The sequence below is a fragment of the Acanthaster planci genome, linkage group LG20 (genome assembly GCF_054643075.1).
Source record: "Acanthaster planci isolate LZ-2023a linkage group LG20, COTS_SCS, whole genome shotgun sequence".
NCBI classification, from domain to species: Eukaryota; Metazoa; Echinodermata; class Asteroidea; order Valvatida; family Acanthasteridae; genus Acanthaster; species Acanthaster planci.
In genome coordinates, this window is record NC_141796.1 from 687,869 (window position 1) to 712,800 (window position 24,932).

At 41.9% G+C, this 24,932-nt stretch overlaps 2 protein-coding genes across 2 annotated transcripts; one reads left to right on the forward strand and one right to left on the reverse strand.

Moving 5' to 3' along the window:
- Positions 1 to 212: 212 nt before the first annotated feature.
- On the reverse strand, positions 213 to 11,550 carry LOC147795806 (apoptosis inhibitor 5-like). The gene is made up of 12 exons (XM_087130656.1): positions 11,368 to 11,550; positions 9,554 to 9,715; positions 8,631 to 8,796; positions 7,487 to 7,638; positions 7,157 to 7,297; positions 6,953 to 7,018; positions 6,204 to 6,512; positions 5,075 to 5,265; positions 4,429 to 4,579; positions 3,333 to 3,430; positions 2,953 to 3,143; positions 213 to 2,301 (listed from the first exon to the last, which is right to left on the reverse strand). The coding sequence occupies exons 1-12, from the start codon at positions 11,434 to 11,436 to the stop codon at positions 2,216 to 2,218; spliced, it is 1,782 nt and encodes a 593-aa protein (XP_086986782.1). The 5' UTR covers positions 11,437 to 11,550; the 3' UTR covers positions 213 to 2,215.
- A 1,564-nt stretch (positions 11,551 to 13,114) lies between these two features.
- LOC147795807 (uncharacterized) lies at positions 13,115 to 24,782 on the forward strand. Its single transcript, XM_087130371.1, has 17 exons — positions 13,115 to 13,573; positions 14,537 to 14,681; positions 15,263 to 15,363; positions 15,712 to 15,732; positions 16,077 to 16,103; positions 16,335 to 16,396; positions 17,058 to 17,209; positions 17,618 to 17,721; positions 18,290 to 18,300; positions 18,730 to 18,889; positions 19,161 to 19,308; positions 19,721 to 19,830; positions 20,470 to 20,586; positions 21,329 to 21,558; positions 22,332 to 22,506; positions 22,979 to 23,194; positions 23,748 to 24,782. Exons 1-17 carry the CDS (start codon positions 13,532 to 13,534, stop codon positions 23,856 to 23,858), a joined length of 1,932 nt encoding a protein of 643 aa, XP_086986497.1. The 5' UTR covers positions 13,115 to 13,531; the 3' UTR covers positions 23,859 to 24,782.
- Positions 24,783 to 24,932: the final 150 nt, after the last annotated feature.

Consider the following 24,932-nt stretch of genomic DNA (forward strand, 5'->3'; position numbering starts at 1 on the left):
GCTTTTGAAACATAAATGCATAACTTGTTACGGATGCATGTCATGAATATTGAAATAAGAAACCTTGGCACTTGCATCATTGCATGTGACCTGAACTTAGGCATATCTTTACATACATGTAATTATGCAGCATGTACATATTTAGGACTGACATGTGCAAGACAAATTCGATTCAAGAAAGTCAATTAATTCAGAGAAACAAAACACACCTGTTTATTTAAAAGGACCATGTTTATTTCATAAGAAAATCTGGTTACATCACAAGGAATTCCTTTGGATATTGCAAGAGATGGAGTACAACTTAAAGACAATAGAAAGAATGTGGAAAATGTGTCACAAATGAAAGCTATTAGAGCGTTCCAAAATTGGTTTGACCTGGAATGATCTATTTGGAAAATGGGGGTTTTTCTGGAAGGGACAAACATGCAGTGCTGAAGTGAACTTCAACCAGGTTTGAGCAGTTGTGATAGACTGCTCCATTTGGAGATAACGGGTGTTTCAAAATTAGAAGTAGCGAACATAGTTCTTGCTTTATTAAACTGTTTCATTTCTTAACGTTAAAAACAGTGCGACCCCCCCTCCAAACTGTTGGGATTTCCCAACTGGGCGACTGAACCATTATCACATAGGGGTCACCAGTGGTTAGTGGCACAACAAATTTGAGCAATTACGATTCTGAAATCAAACGTGAGATGAAAATGTTGGTTCCCAACTGAAAAATTAAGCATCATAAAAGCGCACTCCAAGCCAAACTTTCTAGCACTTCTTTCTGAATTCAAATTTGTCTTGCATGTTCAAACTCGCTCAAAAATAGCCCAATCCCCACCCCCAAGATTCTTTGTGTGTGTGAAGTTTATGCAGTCAAACCTCATGAATAAGAGGTCCATCGGACTTTGCTGGTTACTTTCAATAACATGAACCTTGACTTAACAGAACAACTGATTTAAACTACAAATTTCTTGCTGTAAGCAGACTGTTGTACGAGCAGTACAAGTTTGAAAACAAGAGGCATTCCTGGAAACAAGAGTTGAAATACTTTGGAATTCTCCCTTAAGCTCCAACTCCGCTTCTTTCAAGCCAAAGTAAAGGGAAAAAGTCTGTGGAAATATAACAACGTACACGATATCTCAAGATTTCGGTCGTCAAGTTGGCATGCCCCTTTAAATGCACTGTGGTACAGAATTTCCATCCACAGACAGTTACACAAAACAACATTGACTGATTTGCACCTATTTGTCAGTTGGAAGAGTGCGAGTTGTCTCGGGGCTGTTTCGGTCGAACATCTACAGTTTGCAAGTGCCCCCCCCCCTTTTGGGGGGAGGAGCTGTGTTTTCATGGTGTGGACAAACTGCAGTGTAAAGTGTCCAGATTTAGAACCCACGGTACGGCAGCAGCGGTGTGGGTCACACGTACGCGTTAAGTACTGCATCAACCAACAGGGTGTTTTGATGGCCAAAATATCTGCGTCTTTTCAGGTGAAAGATTGCGCAGGTGTGTGGTGCCGTTTCGGTGAAGACGTCTGAGGCATTATTTTGGGGTCGATAAGAATTCAATTCCGTTCAATTAACATGCAACCGCTTCTTAGAAATACAACTCTCCCAAATTGGCATGCGTTTTGCTGTTAGAAAGCTTGCAAGAGAAAACAAAGTTTACATACAAAACAAACAAAACTGTAACTCTTGAATTTCAAAAACCTTACCACGCACATCTGTCACATTCTTTGTTTGTTTGTAGTGCTCTGTGAGATTTCAGTGGAAATGGGACTACACAGGCCGACACAGTTATTTTGCCAGGAGCTGGACTCACGATTTTGTCCAGTTTGCAAGAAACAGACTTACAAGAGAGTGACGTGCGACTTCGGCATGCAGTATTTTAGGTTGGTATGGAAACCAAGCGGGAATGACCTTTGATGAACCTAGGATCCATTTTTAAAAAGTAAATGAAAACAAGAGTTTTTTTAGGAGCTATTCAGGAGTTTTCTCTAAAAACATCCAGGTAACTTGAAGCTTGGGTACAAACACAAACAAAGGTGCACGACAACCTACAAATTTCAACCCGGTACCTAAACAAATATGCACAATTAAAAAACCCAGAACTTACGAATGGTCAAAAATCATTCTCTTGACAAGTTTATCCTGCCGTTTACTGTGTGGAACCGAGGTTCAGTGCATGTTACTCATGCCTATGTATACACTGTACAAACGCAATGCAATCATCAATACCACCACTTGCCGCCCCGACTTCGACCCCGCCCACGGCCACTCCCACCTCGCCACTGGTTCTGACGCGCCCCTCTACCACCTATCAAAAACAAAAAATTTCAACATAAAATGCGACATCAACCTGCACATCCGTCATTGTACATGCTACATACGCCTCTTGCAAGTTGAACTTGGATAAAATCTGGCACACTGAGTTCTTTAAATTCACATGAAGATAACATTTTGATGTCTCCATACTAAAGACACTGTTGCTATACCTCGTGATCCAGGGCTAGCTTTTGCTTAGTTACATGCGAGACGCTTTGCAACAGTACACTGTTCTCTATTGAGAAGAAGGGTACAAAGGAACCAGTCCATTCCAGAGATGGTGGTCGCTATGCACTTGTTGGACAAGGTAGATTTGGTATGACTGACGTTACCTGGGGCTAATTTTATTAGAGTTGACATAGTCTGCTGTGCATTTGCTTCCATCCAATTTTAAGAGACATTCAATTTTACGAGATCTGACCAAGGCCTTTTTTCATTCACTTGCCACGCACACATTTATTATCACTGATGACCTCAGTAGTTTCCTGTGTCTTTGATTGTATTAAATTTTACTAAACGTTACCCAGTCCTCTGTGCATTAAACACCATGCCATGATCAATGTTAATAGACTTGAGCCAGTCCTTTGTGTATAAATGTTTCAATTTGGCTAGAGTTGAGCTAGTCTCCAGAGTACTCACTCACCGTACGTGTACCCGACGCCGTACTCCGGGTCGCTTGGCGCCATGCCGGCCTTGCTGCTATACTTCCCGGATGGGGGTTGGTACATGACCCGGGGTGCGTGGGGTTTCCGCTGCCCACCCGCCGCCGCCGCCTTCTTCGGGGGCGAAGGGTCGCTGCTAAAGGTAATCGGGGTAATGTTGGTCCGCTTTTGTCTGTTGAGAAAACGAAAACCCACGATGAAACGAGAGGTTTTCAAGCACATTTTCAGTTCAATAGAAAAACGGCTACATCATTTTGGGAAAAAAACCCACTCTAAATTACGACAATTTCTAGGACAATTGTGGCAAACTCCTCATCTGAAATTTCTCCTAGCCATCGACGAGGTGTGGACGGTCACTCACCCAAGAGCGGCAGGCTCTAGACTTGTCCCGTGTTTCTGAACAGGACGCCATGAAAGGACCACAGTGCTTTTGTAGGATGGAGGATTTCTGAACAAATCCTGTAAGTCAAAAATGGAAAGAATTTTACCAGCAATATCCAACAAGCCGCAACAGCTCTGCAGCAAAACAAGTAGATAAACAACTATCAACAACAACAACAACAAACTAATTATTATTCATTTCTTATCATTTATATTCAAGATATATATAAAAAAACATTGAAATCCATTGTGGTCTTGTGAGCATTACAGATGATTAAAAGATAAAAAAAAGTAATAAACACGAAGAACGTTTTACAGATAAATAACTAAAGACTGATTCTGATGAAGATGAGACGAGTAAAATTACAACAGAAGAAATGATAGTACAGTTACACTTAAAAATGGTAAATCCTCTTATCAAATTCGGATTGCATTTGATCATTCAATAAACAAACTGCACTTGGATAGACACTGTTCAAGGTTTCGGACAGATCTGCATGGATTGATCTGTAATGCTTTCCTGTTCTTACTGGCTGAAATGCATCATTTACCGGAGGGAATTCGTCTGAAATAAGTAAATGATGAAACAAACTATACAGGGAAACTAGGTGCTTATAAATAATAATGAAATTGACTGGAGTGGGATTTGAACCTGCGACCTCTGGAACACCGTACCAGTGCTCTACCAACTGAGCTATCCAGCTTTATGTTGGTGGCATCTTCCCAACTGTCAATATCTTTGTTCGGGGGGCGCTAGCCAGAAGCCATTTAACCTTAAACACCATGTAGCCAGGGATCACACCCCAACAACACGATACAACCAGGGAAATGGTGAACAGGGATCACTGAAGGAGGATACGGCTTTTTGAACATAAATCATGAAACAAACTACATGTATATTGGGCAACTGACTGGGTGCTTAATTGAAATATTTGAATAATACATGTATATAGGGCAACTGACTGGGTGCTTAATTGAAATATTTGAATAATACTGACTGGGTGCTAATTAAAATATTTGAATAATAAAAGACAAGCAACAACAGCAGCAGGACAATGTAATTACTCTTAGCTGACCTTAGTTAAGGTGTTGATATTGGTTGTGACTCGAAGGGCAACGACCTTCAGTCTGTTCTCCTCTTTCTTCATTTCATCGCCCACTTTCCCCTGCAAAGCGAGTCTTAACTGTTTCATGTACAGCTGCGTGCCTCGGGCAAAATACTGCAATCTGTAAATTGAACAATACATGAAACAGCCACGCAGTTACCGACTGCAGCTATTTCCTGTACAAGTTTATTTTCCAGGTCACACAATAATGCTGCCAAAGTTACTCAGAAAGGTCGGAGGGACAGTAAACTCAAAATAAAATAGTTTAATACAAAGCAAATGAGTATCCGGTTTGTAAGTAACTTCGTCACAAATGCAGGCACAACATGAGTTGCAGGCTCCCATTAACCGATCGCTGAAGTTGCGCGTTAACTTCCGGTTCCATGGTTCCTTGTAAACGGCGATCAATGTATGTAACCCTATGCGCAGTGCATGTGGGCGTGGTTTAAATTGAAGTGACGTCACACTTATGAACCGTATAATGGCTGTATCAACAACTGCATGTATTTCATAACCTTAATTTCTACATTCCTCAAGATTACTGGATTGTCAAATTAAATTCCACCCAGATTCTTGCCTAAACTTTGCTTGTCACTTCGCTTCTACTTCACGATACCTGACTCTGAAGTCTTTCAGTCTTTCTGAATTCTCTTCAGAGACCAGAAAATCCGGCAGTTTCTTTGCCAACTGGTAAAACGTGTACATGAGGCACTCAACATAGGAGAACTGTAGTTTGGGCTCCTCGGTGGCTTTGCCATTCTCCAAACTCTCTCCCTCTGTTTCCGCAGGGGGTAAGGGCATGTACTCCTGAAGACGGAACAGCAAATCAGTGAAACAAAATGACAGAACAGTTAATAATGGGAAATTCTTTTCAATCTTAGGAGTGTGCAAAGCATACCAAAACGTATCAAATTTAAATAAATGACTGGACTTAAAAGTTGAAGTAAATTAGTGATGCAAGTGGATAACTGCCTAAATATTACCAAGAATATTAATTTCAGGAGTCTGGTTGTCTATCCCAACTCACTGAAGGATCAGGCTCACACCCCACTCAGGATGACAGGTGGATTACTATGCAGTCATTTCACGATGGCTCTACCTTTGAAAAAACATTCGCAGGTCTACCTCTCGTCGATAAGCAAGTGAATATTTCTTCATGATTACCTTTGTTTGTTTGCATTTTGTTTGTTTGTTTGCATTTTGTTTGTTTGTATTTTGTTTGCTTGTTTGTTGTTTTTCATAGGTCGGTCCTTTGCAACCTCACTCCCAGGGTGTCAAGTAGAACACTCTCACAGCTATCTGCTCTTTCAACCTGGTACTGCATTATTTGCATGTTAACAATTTTGGATCTGTGTGTTACTGAGGAATAGTCCGGCACCAGACTGTGCTTTTCGTTAGTGTTTGTTTTAGCATGCAGTGTCTGGTATAACGCCAGTCAATTTCTTACAGAGTGACAGTTCAAGTTGAAATCTTCTCCCTCCAATAAACTGCATTACATCTCACATAAATAGCCAAAATGGACAAAAGCGGATTATGGACATAACTATTCACAGCAAACGTTAAAACCACAAAATACACTTAAAATTATCAACATTGAGTGCAAGATAGGTCCATTCCGGCATACATCCATTGCTGTTGTTCTGAATCAGGACACAGGGAAACATTTCACAGGTGTACATACTGGAGAGGAAGTTGAACATAAAGTAACCCCTGGGTTACCATGACAACACTACCAGAAATCTTACCAGAAGTTTGTCAAACACTCTTCCGAGTGTCTCGTCCCCACCGGCGTTTACTGCATAAGTGGCCATCTCAGCTAGCTGTCGGAGCAACTCTAACTTGACGTCGTAATCTGAAGGCGTCTTGTCTGAGGACGCCTTGTCTGAGGACGCCTTGTCTGAGGACGCCTTGTCTGAGGACGCTTTCTCTGAGGACGTCTTGTCCTCCGTTTCTTCTGCCTTAGTCTCACCACTGCCTGGTGGGACGATGTCACCGAGAACCGGCAGAACGTTGTCACACATATAGACCACAAATTTGTTAGACGGGACATTTTTCTGAAACCCAAGAGAAGAAATTTGTAAACAGAACAGACTTTTACAACTCTAAAGCTGAACTATTGCAGGTCATAAACACACGATGCTTTGGACGAGTACGCCAGAAAATTCTGCCTCTATAATTTGGCCTCTCAGAGCCAATAACAATTTTATTACACCAATTTTCTAACTTCTTGTAAACATTTCTGAAGTTCTTGAACTTTTTTTCTGCAGATTTTCCCCCCGATATTCAAAACCTGGCTCTGTAATTTGATTATTTATTTCATTTATTTAAGATGGTTCGGAGGACATGAAGAAAAAACTTCATCAAGTCACCCCCTCTGCATATTTCAGCCAAGATCTGAGTTGGACTGACAAGGCAAAAGCCACAAGGACCCACAAACTACCGTTCTCTAAGGCATTTCACCGATGTCCATTTGAAAATGTCTTCAAGTACTTACAGAGAAGAACTGCAGAGCTTCACGGACACACTGCACCAGTCTATCAACTATATCGGGATCTTGTGGCTGTGGAGAGAAAATATGGGATGTCTAAGGATGTCCACTTGTTGCTTGCTTGGAGCATGAAAGCTTTATTTAATTCTTCAGAATCCCTAATCAACAAAGGGAGATGAAGCAAAGGGTTTAAAAAAACAATGCAAATACCAGAAACTGTGATTCCAGATCGGCTTGCTCCGCCACCAACTCCACCATCTGCTGTCTGCCAGTCAGGGTCTGCATCGAGGGCATTTTGGACAACAGCTGCATGAAGGTGACAAATTCTTCACCCGTCACATCAGTTAACACCTGTCAAAAGGAAAGAAGAATGCTGTACTTGTTTATTTAGGGCTGAATATTTAAGTTTTTCTTCAAAGGCTTGATATGGCCGGCATCTTTTGACATACAATGTAACATCGCAAGTCCTAATTCTCCTGAAATCATTCAACACTTCTTCTCACAATCGCAAATAAGTGCCTGTCTCTGGTCTGTACTCACCTCCTTTGTCTTTTCGATGACGAATTCTTCCACCTCCTTGGGCACGTTGTCGGATCCGCCCAGTTTCAGGCGTGTGTTGAGGAATTTGATGGCTCGCTCTCGGACGAGGTCCTCACCGGAGAGGATCTGGCTGAACAACCCTCCCAGTGTACCTGTGGGCGTGACACCAGATAGGTGTGGATCCAAATGGGTGTGGTACCAATTGGGTGCGGTTTAATTATAAAAATAGGATTGAAGCTTTTTTAAATTATTTGAAACGAACATATTTTATGCACATAGTTCATAGTTAGGAGTACGCTGTGCAGAAACTGGATTTTTTAAGTGAACCTTTCCATCCTGAAAATTTCCAAACACCCAAGCAAATTTTTTTCTGAGTAAAAATCACAATAGACGCCATCTATTCTTGGCAAAAATCAGATTAACCCTAACCCACCTCAAATGAGACTAACCCCACCCACTTCAAATGAGACTAACCCCACCCACTTCAAATCAGATTAATCCCACCCACTTCAAATCAGACCAACCCCACCCACTTCAAATCAGATTAATCCCACCCACTTCAAATCAGACCAACCCCACCCACTTCAAATCAGATTAATCCCACCCACTTCAAATCAGATTAATCCCACCCACTTCAAATCAGATTAATCCCACCCACCTCAAATCAGATTAATCCCACCCACTTCAAATCAGATTAATCCCACCCACTTCAAATCAGACCAACCCCACCCACTTCAAATCAGACTAACCCCACATCCCTCCAATTCCAAGGTTTTGCTAATTCGGTGCCACACATTCTGAACTTGTTGCTCAACCACTCCAATGCCAGTAATTATCCAGCGGCGTAGCCAGGGTTCTGAGCACGGGGGCAAGCGGGGGGGGGGGCTTCCCGCTAAAGGGGGGGGGCTGACTGGATGTTGGCCATATACGTGTACATAATCATGATCACATCAAGCTAGGGGGGAGGAGGGACGACTGGGGGTAAACAATTTTTTATGGTGGGCGTGGACCCCCCCAGCCACGCCCCTGGACCTGCTTGTATCTGTCGAAAACTGTTAGATTGAGCACTGTTTCAAGGTCAGCAGCATGGGGAAAACTTTTCGGGGTTTTGGGGGGGAGAAGGAGGGGAGGAACGAATCCCCACCTTTCATGTCGATCTTGTAGAGTGACATGAGGGCGCTGTTTACAATGCTGATCTCCTGGGGGTCGTCCGACTGGAGCAACTGAGCCAAGACGTCGGCGATACGCAGCAGATGGTCTGTGCTTTCTCTGCAGAGGTTGGGCAGCTCCTTGATAGCGGCTCTACGAATCTACATGGGAGACGGGGTACAAGACAGAATGCCATCAAAGACAAAGGAAAAGGCAAAACTTTTAAACCACTTGCTGCCAGTTTTATTTCTGGCTAAAGTTTCAGCTTTCAAAACAGGCAAGATGGAGCTGCTAATGTTTGGCAAGACAGAGCTGCTGATGTTTGGCATATTGGTGCATTGCAAATATCACAAACACTGACTACAAGAGCCAATTCAATGGCACATGTATATCATATGTGACCCACTCTGTGAAAATGAGTCTTAAGTTGCCAGAGCCACTTTTTGAGTTTTCATTTGTATTGGAAAGAGCAAACTGAGTTGTTTGTTTTGATATATCACTCAGTTTGGCATCCTGATCAAAGTGGATACTCCATGGTGACAAATGCTGTGGGTTCCTATTGATTTACACTGCGCAAAATTATTCTAAAGGACCTTTTGCTCCAAAGTGGCTCCGGCGAATTAGGACTCATTTTCACAGAGTGAATCACATATGGCATTGAACACTGCACCCCCAAATAGACGTGCTTATCTATCAAACACTATACTTTGTACATCAAACTATATTTTGATCTCCAAATATCATCTGTCCTTTGTCATCTGTCATTTTCCCATCTGTCATTCTGAAAGTGCTACGCACTGCTCAACCCTCCCTCGCACAAACATCGACCAATGCACATATGACATTTTGTCACCTGTCACAGTCCTCAAGTCATGCCACAATGGCTTTTTGTCACCTGTCACTTATCATCATACACACCATGCAGTCGTCGTCCTCGCACAGGTCCAACTGCGCATTGATGGCAGTTTCTGCGAGTCCCGAGAAGAACTTGAAGAAGCGAGGGATGAACTGAGCGGCGAGTTTCTTCTCACTCGCACCCGCCGAGACAGCACTCAGGATTGACCGATACTCTGCCTCATGCTGTAAGACAGACAAGACTAACTACTAGTGACTGACGTGACTCGTCTTTAAATTTCTAGACAGAACACAAATGCAAAGGTGCTATCACATGCTGTTTTCTTTCACAAAATATCTCAGGTCAAAGGAACATTTTGAAAATGACTAGCCTTTTTGTTCTTTTCATAATCTTTTATCTAGACTTTGCCAATGACTTTGACAATGTGTATGCATGATTATGGTCCAACACGCTGGGGGGTTTCCTACGCGAATTCAATGAGCGCACACGCTGCACATGTACATGTACGTATGCAAAGAGAAACGGTTTCATGACCAGCAAAGGCTCATGGCACACCGCACTTTCTGCTTTGAGCAACCTGTAAAGAAGATCGATACTGATTGGCTCTCTTGTCACTGAAAACCAATGCTGACCAATAAAAATATCTAGCAGATTGTACCATGCACAGCGAAACTGCACGCAACTTACATGTACATGCCAGCATATGTACAGTAGTGTGCGTGCAGGGCTGGCTGGCCAGTCCAAAAGCAGGCCGTGCTCGGGAAGCAATGACCATAATATATTCGGGCAATAATTATAGGCCTATGTATGAAAGTCATGGCGGGATAAATGTGAAATCGTAAGATACAAACGAATCACAGTCCCGTTTTTGGGATGTTATCTATCGTGTTTGTCATATCATTTATTTGAAAAGTGCCCTTACATTGCTTCACGGGCACGATTTGTTCCTTTGGGAGTGTTGAAGAGCCGCTCAACAGGAAGTGTTCACTGTGCGAGAGCACGCTCACGTGCACTGGTACCCAACGGCTGTTGCTCGTCTTCCCTCAGTTTGGACATAAATATTAAGGAGCCCTGTGATTGGTCAGTGTGACCCCCAGCATGCCGCAGCCAACTGCCATTTTAACCAGCGTGGCTAAGAATTACACACAAATGTACGTAAAGTGGCTGTAGCCAATTTACATGTCTTGTGTATGGATCGCCGCCGTAGTCAACCATTTGGTCGCGGCTCGTCTTCGCAAGTACACATGTGAACCGCGTGACTCTCAGACACTGATCAGGAAATATTTGCACCATTTCTTAGGAAACGGCATGGTTTTGGCTTTTTTCTTTTTGGTACTCAAAACAAAGGTTTGTAAGCTATTTTACATAAAACTCTTGCGGGAAATGAAGCAACATAGTATGGGTTCACAACTCAAGTGAAATCTGTCTGTTCTTGTCGTGTTAAACGTCTTGCATAGCCTATGGTGAAAAAAGCTCTTTTTCCGTGGGGTTCATGGGAGAGGAGCGGACGTTGGACCCCACAGTTCTGAGGTAAGTGACATGAGTGATGACCCCTAATGTCTGATGAATTTGCACACTGCACTCATAACAGAAGACAAGCAGTTTTTATCACACACTCAACAGGTCCAATGATGGACCAGCGCTGAAGAAGTCCTACTTGCCAAGTTACTTCTGCATGACGTAGGCCTCAAGATTAATTAGATCAGTTTATTGAAATTTTTAGCCCAATTACCCACCAGAACGTCAAGTTCCCTGTATCCGCACAACTAGTCTCAGGTTGTGGTAAAGTTGCCACCAGACTAAACTCAAAATGGAAACCTCATCATCATGCCGCAGAAATGATCACGTTAATCAGCCAAATGTCCGACATTCTTACCTGCCCTGCTTTATCACCAGCATCAGCAAGCACTCCGTAGTCCTTGTACAGCTGTTCAACTGTTACCATGGCTGTAAACTGCTTCTTTCGAATGATTTAGGGAGCTAATTACTTGCTGTTTGTTCACGATACCGGCAGTGCACTGGCGGTCCTCGAATGAATGCCGCGTGGATTATGTTTATATTGCCACAAGAGGGCGCAACACTACTTTTAACTCGGCAGGGGGCCGGGCAGCTGCTCTGAAAGAACATGAAGGAAACTATTGGACAGAGAGAACCCCGGCCCCCTCCCCGACTTTTGTGTTGGTCATTGTTATACTGGTATCTCAGGAATTCGTTTCAGACATGGGGGGGGGGTTAAGTGAGAATAGGCTGGAGTGTGTATAGGGGTTGGACTTGTTGGGGGTGCCCTCAGTTCTAGGACCATTTTTTTGGGGGGGGGGAGCCATTGCCTACCACCAGACTTGATTATCATAATTGGCGGCAGCCGATAAGCTTCGCTCGGGCCGGTGACGGGATCCAACGAAACCGTATAAATCCGTGTGAGCAAAGTCACGGAAAACCAAACCATGTCCTGTACGTATTAGGTTGATTTCTGAGCAATGTATTTTTAGTAAAGGTGTTTTTAATTTGGTGAGGGTTGAAGACACTTTCCTCGGTGTAAATGTTATTATAATTAACAGGCTGCATTGAACGACTAATTCTCGTGAAGTTAGTGCACCTCCGGGAAGAACAAGGTCAGAAAACAATTGCTTTCCCCCGAATATAGGGCCTAAGGTCCGCTCAATCGACGGCTTACTTCATGTACATCAAGCATAATTATAGCATTGAGTCTGCCCGATCTCATCTTGTTGGATCCGTCCAAAACATGTTGCTCTTCCAACCACATGCGGTATATTCATGTTGCATGGCAGCAGAAATTAAGCAAGGCATGGAAGCGCAACAGCGGTAGAAAAGGATTACGCCTAACTTTGCCCCGTGTTCATTATCCGCCTTGAGCAGAAGCACCCCCTCATCTGTGGAAAAGAGCCATTATCATGTTGGTCGATCATCAGGATCGAGTGCTCATTTTGTGGTAGTGATGTGACCATAACGCGTACATTTCAAAGTCGTTTGTGAACCAGCGATATGGCGATGCGCAGTTACTATCAAAGGAGCCTCCGTTGCTAGGAAAACTGCGCCCTCTCTAGGTCCAGCTTGGGGCCCAAAAAGTTTTCAAGCGCGGATGGGGGGGGGGTCACTGTCAACCGCTCAGTTGCCATTTTCCCTTGTCTTTTGGCGTGAACGCGACGGTGAAGGACACAATAAAAAGATTATGCTACACACCTCCTTCACTGAACAAAAATTTCCCCACCTCAGCAAATAATCCTGCTGGATCCACCTCTGTTGGGTTCTTTTTGTTTTTCCAAACTAGTATGCTTTGACATCTGGAGTTAGTTGTAATTAAGACTTTAAAACCAATAAAACGTGCTCACTTACGTAGTAATTATGTGTCAGGCTTCTTGAGATACATGTACTTCATCGAATTTTTCCAAAAAATTTTGACAAACACTGAGATTGGAAATAAAAGCGTCCAGCGCAGTGCAGTATTTAACAAGAAAATGTCAATGGAAATGTTAATTGAACAGACATAATCCGTAAATTTGGGTTAAAATGATCTGAGCTGTGGCAGACGACATTATTATGTTTTGGCGCGAAACTTCGGATCATTTGACGTCAGTACATGCACCGGACGCGTACACGCACATTTGTGCGTGCGCGCGTACGGACGTGTTTGATCCGATGTGCATGCAGATGTCGTGCGCTTAAGCTTGCTGACGGAAGGCTAGGCTGGCTGCCAGTGTCGGCCGTTATTTTGCTGTATTTATGTCAGCTGGTTTGACCAAATAAGCGAGGATTGTTCGCGTATAAACTATCGTCATGTTCAAGTATAGACAGGGTTAGCCCAGTGTTGGCCTGTAACTCGTGGCTTTTGAATTCGGGGAAGTTATCCGTAAGCTGATAAGCCTCCTGCCACCGTCGTGACCGTAGCTTGCTGGTTGGATCCACTGTTCACTGAGCTGCACTACCGGTAGGCCGTGTAAGCGAGGCTGACCTTGCGGGATCGGAAGACTTGCTAGCCTAATTGAACTGGCAGTCGTGTACAGCCAAGTGCCGGAGGGAAAATGACTGCAACTTCACAGCGAGTGAGGGAGAAGACAGGAGAGGTGGGTAGCCATGGTAGCGTCGGACATGATTTTTATAGCCTTTACCCGGCCAAAAACTAAAGTTATTTTGCAGTGACGTTAGCCTGATCATTAGCGGTGATTAGGGCCTGTAGGGCTTAGGCCTAGACATACAGTGAACGATGAAGCAGTGAGAAAGTCATATTTTCAAGTCTCACGATTTACAATTGGAAAGTTCCCAAAAATACGGTCAGTGCAATAAAGAGAGAGTCGCCTTTGGTGGGTTTTTTGGTTGGGGGGAGGGGCTGACCAATTTTACAAGATTAAAGCTGTGACAAATGAGGGTTGGGGCAAATATATACAATCCCCACACAAATTAAAATAATATTTGGATATGAATTTAAACTATTTAAAGGCCCAGGGCTCTATCAATCATGTCTATGCCTTAGCATGCTTATACTATATAGTGTACAGACATGGTGTAGCCTAGCTAGGCTAATGTTCATTAGGCTAACTGAAGTTGAAGCTAGGCTAAGCCCAGGCTTGGGCTATACACGCTACATAGGCCTAGGCCTGTGCCCTTATTGTCTAGAAAATAAAGCATTGTGACTAAGCAGCAAATTTTACAAAATCTCCAACGTCTGCACATTTGCCCCATTTCTTGTTTTTGGACCATGCTTTAATAATTAATTTGACTTTAAATTTGAAAACTGATGAAGGCAAGGTGTAATTGTTGCAATTAGGATCCCTCTCTTTTTTCCAATGAGCCTAAAATTATGTAGCATAAAGGTCCCATGATACTCTCCAGTCTACCACTGCTAAACTTATATTTTATGCGTTGCCCACACAACAGTTTAGCAGTTAACACTTTCATTTGAATTAGGTTAAAGTTGTTGCTGTATCAAAGGTATTCTATGGTAGGTCTGTGTATCCCTCGTAATTGTCATCTAACTTTAAGGCTCTCTCTCTTAAATTATTTCCCATCCGCCTTGTTTTTTCCCCCAGTGGTCATCCATTTTCCCTCCAGAACAGATCTCAGAGACACAGTCGGCTCTCTTCATTAAAAAACTACTTGCAGTCGCAGTTTCCAACATCATGTACCTCAGGACGATCTTTCCTGAACATGCCTTCGGGGACCGATGTTTGGAAGGTGAGCCAGGATTTCTGTTCTCTATTATTTTTCCGACAAGACCTGAGCAAATTGTACTTAGATGACACTAATTGCATGTTATATGGACAGTTAAAAATGACAAGAAAATGCTTTTGTTGGAAATGATTACACATGATTAGTTTATACTGTACTTTTGGGGGCAGGCCTAAGGATGTATCAGATGTGCTTATGAAACCTATGTTTGGTTGTAAAGATGAACAACATACCGGTGCTTTGAGCTATCCAGCCCAACATTAGCGGCTTTTCCCATTTGTCAATATCTTTTTTGAGGGGGGGTGCCATGGAATCTGAAACACCATAGCCAGGGATCATGCCTCAGTTACATGATGCAACCTGGAAAGTGGTGAATAGGGATCACTCGGAGAGGATATGGCTTTTTGAACACAAATCACCAAAAAAACTGTATAGAGAAACTGAATAGGTCAGTGGTTACAAATGATGATAATGGATGAAAAGGAAATTGACAAAATTGTCCTCAGAATTTGGCTTTCCGTCTCAACATTAATTAGCCTGAGAAGAATTCAAGAAAAACTTTGACCAAATTTCCCACATTGTTGTAGATCTAAATCTGAAGATATTGCGAGACGACAGTGCATGCCCGGGGGCCTGTCAGGTGATCAAGTGGGTCAAAGGTTGCTTCGACGCACTAGACAAGAAATATGTAAGTTTTCTTAAAAGACACCTTTTGATGTATGCTTTCAGTGGGCTCAGGATTATGTTAAACTGTACAGCAAGTCACAAAATTTCATTCATTTTCAAACCATCTTCAATGAGGGTGACCTCTCACATGAAAGGTGATCACTTGGAACCCTCAAAATGCAAAAATATATGAGATTATAGATATACAAAGCAAATCGAATCATAACAACATTAGGTGTAAACTCTAGTCATTAACAGTGCAAAAGTTCAAATTTTCAGATTGATTGTAGTTCAGTGATTCGAGTTCGGGTTTTCATCACGATAGACAGACACTGATCATTTTGTTTCTTTTGTACTCTATTTTCTGCAGCTTCGCGCGTTGACCATTGGGGTAGGTATGCTTTGCCTTCCGAATGATTGTGTTGCTACAATGAATTTGTAGCAACATGAACAATTGTGAGTTTCATATTTTGGACACAGACTACAATGTAGGAACAGTTTTTCAATGAAAAGAAGTGCTGAATAAATTTAAAATTCAATCTCAGTATCTTCCTTGAAAGTGATATACGTGTCTTGTTGAATGTAAGTTTCTGAAAATGTGTCTTACACCCAGAAGTTTTAATTTCAGTGTATTAATGTTTGTATTTCTTTTGTATTGAGAAATAGTTTCGTGTCTTTAGGGCGGATTGGGGGACCTGTTCGAAAAATTGAAGCCTTTTTTTTTGCATTTTACAGATTTATGTTGATCCAGATGAGCCTGATGTAAGTACAAGTGTTGTCAAAATTTAGATATTTTTTTCTAGCTCAATAGATAAATTTATTTTCCAGCAAAAACCAACTCAAATAATTTGCCACAAGGAATTAAGTTATGAAAGGCCATAAGTTTCGTAAATCTAAGGCAAACATCACACAATTAGTTAAAAGATCGGACATCATTTCTGACAAAAAGATTGCCTCATCAAGTATCTGTATTGCTAACTTTAATTTCCACAGACCGTGATTGAGTCTTATACCTTCAAGTTTTCCTACCAAGGGGAAGGCATCCAGATATACAGGTAGCTGAATCATCCCACTTTTATTTTATCAATAAACCGCTGTTCCTAGTTTCCCAAAGTTCTGCATCAGCCAGTTCAGAGTTCATAGAGAAGAAACATATTTTTCCTGATTTCCCTCCGATCAATCCCCTGCAGTTCTCAAGTGGCTGTCCAGTTTCAATAATTGTATAACTTAAAGAAGATAAAATGCAAGATTTGTTTGAATTGTCTGCTTACAATCATCCAGTGGATTTTCCTGCTTAGCTAAAGAACCTGCCTTTTTACAACTTCTGCACTGGAAACATTGTCAGATAAGTGAGTCTTTGTCCATCAGGAGTTTTTATCTCTGTAAGCAGAATTTGGCAAGAGATAAGTATTAGTTTTTGTCAACAGTTTACATACATTTTGCCTGCAGATATTTAATTTAAAGTTTTAGGACTTTGTCCATCTTTCCCAGGCAACACTTCCTCTGTTACAGTGATGATCAATCGGGAAATCTACTGTACTTTTAAGAGAGAGTGTGCTGACAGATACATAGAGAAACAAAAGTTACCAAGAATTGCCAACATCTCAGAAATTTTTCAAGGTGTATTTGAACATTCAACAACTATAACTAATTTGATCTTGTCCAACCCTAGATGTGAGTTGTTGGGGTGAACTCACTAATATTGTCTTCATTTAGAAATGATAAGAAGATTGCCGGGGCGACTACCGAAGCAGAGACCAAGAAAGCTACAACTCGCCTGCTCCGCACCATCGTGGTACTGACACAAAGCTTGAAATCTCTGCCCGATGATGTCATCATGACCATGAAACTTCTCTATTATGACGACGGTAAAGTCTGACAGTTTTTGGATATTTACATTTTCCATATCAAGGGTAATATACATGTTGGTGGATTGAGCACTGCGTCATGACATAAACAAATCTGCCTGTAGTCTTAACCACCTGTCAACAATATTATTTTGGGCCAGAATTTTCAGAAAAGGGAAGAGAAAGTGTCCAGCTTTTATATAAAGCCAAATGTTCAAAATAGTGATCTTCCGGTGTATATATACAGAAAACCAGATCACGTCTACACACCCTCCAGCACAAAGTGATTGAAGTCCAATTCTAGTTTTGTTGGTCGACTTTCAAATGAACTGTGCATCCCACACACGGTCATTGGAGTTACTCCATTAATTCCTGTCAACGATTCATTCATTCAGTTTTGTCTGTTGTTTCATTCTTGTCTATCAACAGTCACCCCAGCCGACTACGAGCCTCCTGGCTTCCAACCGGCAGAGACTGATTCTTTCCACTTTGAAGAAGAGCCCATGAACATTAGAGTGGGAGATGTGTCCACTGTGAGTGCCAATTCTTTATCAAATTACCCAAGTCACGTCAGCTCTCCACCTATTGTCATGATTGTGACTTTCGTAGTTGGTTCTCATCCTAACTAATGAGTCGCAGAGCAACTTTTGAGTGTAGGTTTTTAGAACTAATCTTGTACTGTGTAAATCGGTGGGCGCCGTCAACATTTTTCACCGATTAATTGTTCATTTTGTCAGAATTCCAAATTAGGCGATTCATCAAAATAGTCAACCAAATCTTCTAAACTTACCAAAAGCTATGGCCTTGAGACTCAGTTTTGTGGATCCAGTTGCACTGAAATGTAGTTTTCTTATTTGAAATGCAAATCCAGGGAGCTTAATAGACACATTGGGCATATAATGATCAGAGCAACCGTCAGTATTTGTCAAGAAATTCCTCTAGACAAAAAGCTTCAGTCATACCCTTCAGTACAGTTGTCAAAATACCAATAAATCCACACCAAATTAAATCTTAACTACTTTTTAGTCACTCTTTTCGTTTCCTTCTTGTTTCAACCTTTACTGACGTGTCTACTGGGGATAATAACGACCTCATTAACAGTCATTTCACACGTAAGTTGTCTTTTCAGAACTTTCTATCCTGGAACTGGCTTGTGGGTGGATTACTCTGTAAATTAGGGGTGCCATTTTTTTTGGTGTCCCTGTCACACCTGACGTATGATTTAGTAAGTTCGGAATGTTGCTCCTAGTTCTAAGAATGATGTATTAATGTAAATTACCTACCGATCAAATAGAAGTAGTTTGAAATCAATTTACGTGATATTTCCATGTAAAATAACTCAAGTCTGGTGTAACAGGGACACGAAAATGTCACGCTTTTGGACCCCACATTTATCGTATGACCCTTGTGTATCTATTAATAAAAATATATTGTGTGTGAATATTTCTAATCATCAGCCAAGTTTTTTAGCCCTGGACGCTGTTTAGGAAACGTCACTCAATCTTTGCTTCAGTTTGTTTTCCGGTTATGTAACCCTTCAGCGTGAAACTCCGCATCAAGACGGATCGCAAGCAGTTTGAGTTAAGGGAGGACAATGAAAAGGATGAAGAGGATGTGGTTGCCATGGAGACAGACAAGCAAGATGTGGTCAGCAATTCAGCCCTTGATGGGGAGGACACCGACGAGGTAGGAATAAAGAAAGTAGAGCAGGTGTCATTGACTGCCTGACCCTGGTGCTATCTTAACTGCGCTCTCATTGGTCCGTGTTTGTGCTTACTTTTGAACCCAACCAACGGAATGTAAGTTTAAAAGTATGTGGCACAATGCAACCATGGAAACTTTCAGAAGATGGGGAGCATTGTTTCCTCTCTTGGTATATTGTATGTTGCAGCACACTTGTGGCATTGAGGCTGGGATGTAATGAGTGGATGCGCACATCCACTCATTACATCCCAGGCATGTATTCACCTAGCTTGAACGTGACGCATGTATTCAACATTTCTCTCAGGAGCCAAGTGACAATGAGGAGGAATCCCTAGCGAAAAGGAAAACATCAAAGAGCAGTCAAGCTGCAGAACTAGCTAAGTGTGATGTTCCCATCAGCAGCCCCCACAGACCCGGTAAATATGGAGTTTCGCTTGTGGATGGCTGTAGATTTCTAGGAAGAAATATAACTGGTGTTTGAAAATCAGTTTCTTTGCTTTGTCAATTGGCAACATCAATTGGCAACATGATTTTCAATTAATATTAGGTTCATTCAATTCCAAGATCTAGACCTTTTGCTCCAACAAATGTGAATGTGCGACAGATGTCAGTAACATATAATTTGCCCATGTGGACATATATTCATCTTTTGCAAATCTACCACACAGATACTTTTTGTGACTGTATTTATGTTTGCGCTCATGCCAAGAAGGGATATAGTCCTTTTTCTTAAAGAAGTAATAAAGCTTTGGTCATTTGAGGGTAGTTGACCTTTAGTAACCTGACATTTCCTGAGTGAAGGTATAATTCTGTTTTACCCTCTCAAAGACAAAGTTGACGAGGCCTCGACTCCTGCCTCGTCCTCCTCGTCCAATATGCCATTCATGAATGAGGAGCAAGAGGAGAACGTCGTCCGCTGCCCCTGCGGATGCAACGAGGTAAGACAAATCGGTCCGCCTCTCACAAATTCTTTTTTTCTGCATGGACGTGATGCAAACACTTCTATAGGGCTAACTGGACATACAAGACGAAATGTCAACACACTGCGTACATCAGTGTGCAAAAGTGGTACCAAATGAACTCATCAAATTTTCAACTGAATGTGTACAAAACAGTACTTTGCATCTTTGGACTCTGGGTGAGACAAACACGCACGACCTTTGACATACCATCAAAACTGTGCATTTGCCCTCGACTAATTCGTTTGGAAGTGTATGTGCTGGATCTGTGTGTGATGAGACATTTCGGTTAAAATTGGAATTTATTTTAAGCGGCACCTTGCGTTTATTGTTGAGGTCAGTGTTTCGTTTTCAAATTCTCTCCAACATGAGTTTTTGATTCACCCTACCAAGACGCTGCAAACTCAACATCAAAACAAAGACAGCAAAGTTAAAAAAACAATTCATCGTGGCATTCACTTGCATCTAAGATTTTCTGGTCATTTAACACTGGAAAGCTCTGTGGCTCCGCGTTTATAAACTTCTGCACTTGCAGACAGGAGATTGTGGCTTCAACCCTCATCCACTTAATTTTTTTTTCCAAGTCTTGCTAGATTTGTCTTGCTTGTTTCTTCCAAGGACGATGGTTTGATGATTCGATGTGAGGAGTGTAAACAGTGGCAGCATGCCGTCTGCTTTGCCATCATATCTGAAGATCAGGCTCCTGAGAAACACATCTGTGACCAGTGTGTCAAGGTACGCGATACCGTGATAACTACAAAGTAGATAATTGCATTAGAAAGGCTCTGCTGGGAGTGAAATGTGACGTCCCCCACACTTGCGGAATTTATTAAACTCGTACTCACATTAACTGAAGTACTCACATGCATTATAGTCTAATTTCAGTTCCTGTTTGCACATTCATAGTTCTGGTGACAAAGTATTGTTACTCGTGCTCATGGCAAAATACTACTTGAGCAAAAATGCTTGTGTTCAAACTTAACGCATAAAACATACTGGACGTTTTCACTGGAGCTGTATCTTTTTCTGTAATTTTGTTGTGAGGTCTTTTTGCTTTTAAGGTTCTGCTAGGATCAAAACCAAGGGCCCTCAAACAGTTTTGGCTTCAGGAAAGCAAATTTATTTATAAGCTGTTCATATCCTGATGAAAATGTGGGCATTATTAGTGGAAAAATGTTGATCGTTTTTCTTGATTTGCGTGTGTAAGATTCTTAAGAGTGGGCATTGGGGGCGTTCAGCTTTGGCTGGGTCACCAATACAGTCAGTACTTTCAAGAAATGGAAAACATATAAAAACTGTTTGCTAGCGGGCAACGTTGACCCAGAACTATTGACAGCAAAAGCAGGCAAGGGTTAAGCAAGCATGGATGCATGCAATACAGAACGGGGGATGGTTTCAGCAGGTGGCTTGATAGACAGATAGGGCTGGCTTCAGAATTCAGTGGGAGGTCAGCCTTCGAGTTTTGCATCTCTGACAGATTACCCCTCGCCACCTCAAGCCCACGGACCCTCACCTGACCGGACTCGCTCCCGTGGTGCTGCAGGCCACGTGTCTCTGGCGTCGTGCCCTGCTTGCCACTACTGAGACCAACCGCATCCTGGTGCCCAGTTTCTCCCGCCGGCTGGGCGTGGAGATGACCGTGGCTCATGGACTGGTCAATCGCCTGGAGAAGGAAGGTTACTGCCAGAACGCCAGCAAGGGAAAGAGGTGAGTACACTCCGGCTTGATCGTTAATCTTCTGAAAGGTATTATTCATCTTGAATGATTTGATTTGAGTGGCAATGCCTTAGGGTTAGGGACCAGTTTTATTGGCCACGTCCAAATTTTGTGTAGGGTTAGCTTAACGGCGTGGCTAGCCATGTCTTAATCTTCTCTGGGGTCATATTTAGCTTGAACCGTTTTTTGGTTTTATTTATATCTGATCATCCAACAGCGCATTTAGCGCCAAGTACAGGATGATAGTGAGTGAAGAGGACAGTGAAGAAATATTCAGTTTAAAACGTGGGAAGAACACTCTGGATGAATGTTTCGGGGAAAATTAACCCACAGACTTGCATTGGGTTAGGTTTACAGTTTAACCATGCCTGAATCTTGTGGGTTAACCCTATAACCAGTATGAATCCAACAAGCAATATGCATCATTTCAGTGGTCCCTAATATAAGCGGTTAGCTAGGATTGATTAGGTTTAGTTATAGGGTTAGGTGTGGCCAGTGTTCGTAACAGACCAAATGAAACGAGAAAACTAGGAAAATTGTACACTTACTAATTGCTTCCACTTGGGGTGGATATTTAGCCAAATCATTCATGTTTGCCCCAACACCTGACACCAATTAACATACGTGTACATTACTTCATTAGTCTTCTTGGAATGTTCTTCAGTAACTCATAAAACTCCCTGCAAGTCAGAAATCTTTTGAGTATCAGTGGCTATAATGATTAAGATAATTAAGATAACGGTTATTGCCCGGAATGCATGCAGACTGGGCAAAGTCGTAAACAAGGAGAAACTTCAAAAGGAGGGACTCAAGAAATACTTTGAGAGGAAGACGAGCAACGATGTCCCTACCAAGAAGTCAGACGAAGCCAAGCCTAGCTCGGAAATGCCGAGAAATCAGAAAGCTGCCTCTCAGAAAGGGAAACGAAAAGTCACTCAGGTTAGGAAATTCAGTGCTAAATGTATCAACTGATGTTAAGTGAAAGTCTCTCGGGCAATCTAAATAGTAGTTCCATTGGTCAAAAGCATTGTAGGAAATTTATTTCAAGACTAAGTTGATAGTTTGAATGAATGTTACAGGGCTAATTTCAGGCCCGTTCTTGTATAGGTCAAAGCAAATGAGAACAGTGTGGAACTGTTTGGGCAAAATTTGCAAATGCCAAACACATAACTCTGGGGGAAATTTCGTCACTGTTGGCCGTGACATCAACTTTTTGCTCCTGCAAGGCATGAATGGGAACTACAGACACATGGATTGTGGGTAATTAAGTTTGTCACTGTCGTGTCACAGGCTGGCAAGCTAGCAGTGTGATCTGTTGGCTTGACCGTGAGCAATTGTCATCCACTCACAGGTATGACAAGCTGGCAAAGTGTGGCATACAACAGTGACCAGTTGTCATTATTACTCACAGGTTGAAAAGCTGGCTGAGCAGACTGCCGAGCTGACAATGACGAGCCGTCTCCGTCCCCGCCAAACCTCTCATCAAGACTTCCCTCCAAAACCTTCATCTTCCCAACGAGCTGCAACCTCATCCGCTCCAAAATCGTCCTCCTCCCAGCAGAGTAAGAAGAGAGACGTAGGGAAGGGCAAAGTGTCACACAAACGAGCAGTTCCTCTTAACGATGATGTAAGACCGATTTTCCATTTTTTTTGCCACTCAGACCTGCCAACATGCCATACCCCTTCCTGAGGTCAGGCATTACCACACAGTAGATTAAAATTTTGAAGGAACTGAAGGCTCCTTTAAATACCTTTTAATGTATTGTGTGCTAATGTCTGAGCTCAGGAAGAAGGTTGGCAGGTGTGGCCACAGTGCATGTATGTTTTCTTGTTAGGAGTTGCCTCGCAGCCTGACACAGACAGAACAGACAGAAAAACTCACCGAAAAAGCTTATCTAGAGACCCCTTGAGCAGGCCCTCGGACCCCTGGCTGTGACTCGCGAGACTTCGGTCGCTTCGCTCTCTCTGTTCGCCATGCCTAAATTGTCCTGCACTAAAATATGGCTGGTTTCAACAATGCTGAAGATGTCCTCCCAACATTTCTGGGGTCATGGTGACTTTCACACACCTGAGGTTGACAAATAATTGCTGCTTGTAGTACAGCCAGGATCGAAGATCCGAAGGATTTGAATTTTTTTTGCTGGATTAATGTGGTCCAGATTTCCTTTTTTTCTTGACAGAGGTACGACTTTGAGCTGTCTTCCAGCCAGGATCCAGACCACCAGGAGCTGGGTGCATCAGGCCGTAAACGACGTAAATCCAGCATAGTTACTCGTACAGTCGTGGTTTGAGGTAAGAAGCTGGCAAATGCACCTGGAAAAGAACTCAGAGCTGTTCAGAAATAAGACTCGTAAAACAACCAAACTGAGAAATTTTAGGGCAGGTTGCCCCCTTGTTAAATTATAATGAAAAGTATCAAGTGGAATATACTGTTGACAGTTATTTTCCCTTTGCTAAAATTTTCCTTTCCTTATATTAAAGTATTGTACTTCTGATATGTTACGTGTACGTCATGACAGAAAACACTAAAACTCTACGTCGAAGCTGATACATGTAAATGAAAGTTGAATTTATTCCATTTCGTAAGACTTTTTATCATTGTGTACAGGGGATTTTAGAATTTGTTGAAATTTCATCAGGTTGAATTCGTTGAAAATTGGTTGAAGCAGATTTTAAGAATTATTTCTGAAATATCGATGTTCAGATTTTTTATTTGACTTTAGTGCCAACTGGCTGTTGGTCCGATGTTGTGAGCCCGTTATGAAGAATCATTTACATCTTAAGTTCTGTCAATGAATGTGTAAAGCGAGAAAAACGTGCTGCAGTTTGTTCAACAGAGAAATGTGTATTGTTTTGCTGAAGTTCATTTTTTTCCATTTTTGTAAGCTTAATGCAAATGCAATTCCATTCTTTCTAATGACAGGAAAAAAAATCCTCAAAAATGCCGTTTTAAAATTTAAAAATATACGTAATTAAAGTAATATATTGTATATTATAATAAGTTCCAGGAATGGTTTTTGGGATCTGATTCAAGCACTATTTAAATCTGAAGTTGCTATTGAGCAGCATGAGGTGTTTATATTATTAAGTTGTTGGTTGTTGCTTTTAAAATTTGAATTGTTTAGAAAAATTAGTTTGACTCTCAGCAAGTTGTCAGATCATTTCCCTGGAAGTTTTTTCAAGTGTTTTTCAAATAAAATTGTCCCAAGGAAAAATGGAGTGAGATTTCATTTTGTTTTTAATGTAGCTCCTTTCTTCCCGTTGCCTGTAACATCTTTGTGTGCTTTTTAGACAAGTTTAAAGCGGAATAAGTGGAATTCAAAACGATTTTTTTTTTGCAAAATGAAAATATTGGATGATCATTT

Excerpts from the sequence above, each read along its gene's own strand:
- LOC147795806 (XM_087130656.1), bottom strand. The coding sequence starts at position 11,436 with ATGGTAACAGTTGAACAGCTGTACAAGGACTACGGAGTGCTTGCTGAT. Across the intron at positions 8,797-9,553 it reads GCGAGGACGACGACTGCATG|ATTCGTAGAGCCGCTATCAA; the intron begins GTGTGTATGATG and ends TCTCCCATGTAG. Across the intron at positions 5,266-6,203 it reads GAGTGTTTGACAAACTTCTG|GAGTACATGCCCTTACCCCC; the intron begins GTAAGATTTCTG and ends TTCCGTCTTCAG.
- LOC147795807 (XM_087130371.1), top strand. The coding sequence starts at position 13,532 with ATGACTGCAACTTCACAGCGAGTGAGGGAGAAGACAGGAGAG. Across the intron at positions 19,309-19,720 it reads CAGCAGCCCCCACAGACCCG|ACAAAGTTGACGAGGCCTCG; the intron begins GTAAATATGGAG and ends ACCCTCTCAAAG. Across the intron at positions 19,831-20,469 it reads GCCCCTGCGGATGCAACGAG|GACGATGGTTTGATGATTCG; the intron begins GTAAGACAAATC and ends GTTTCTTCCAAG.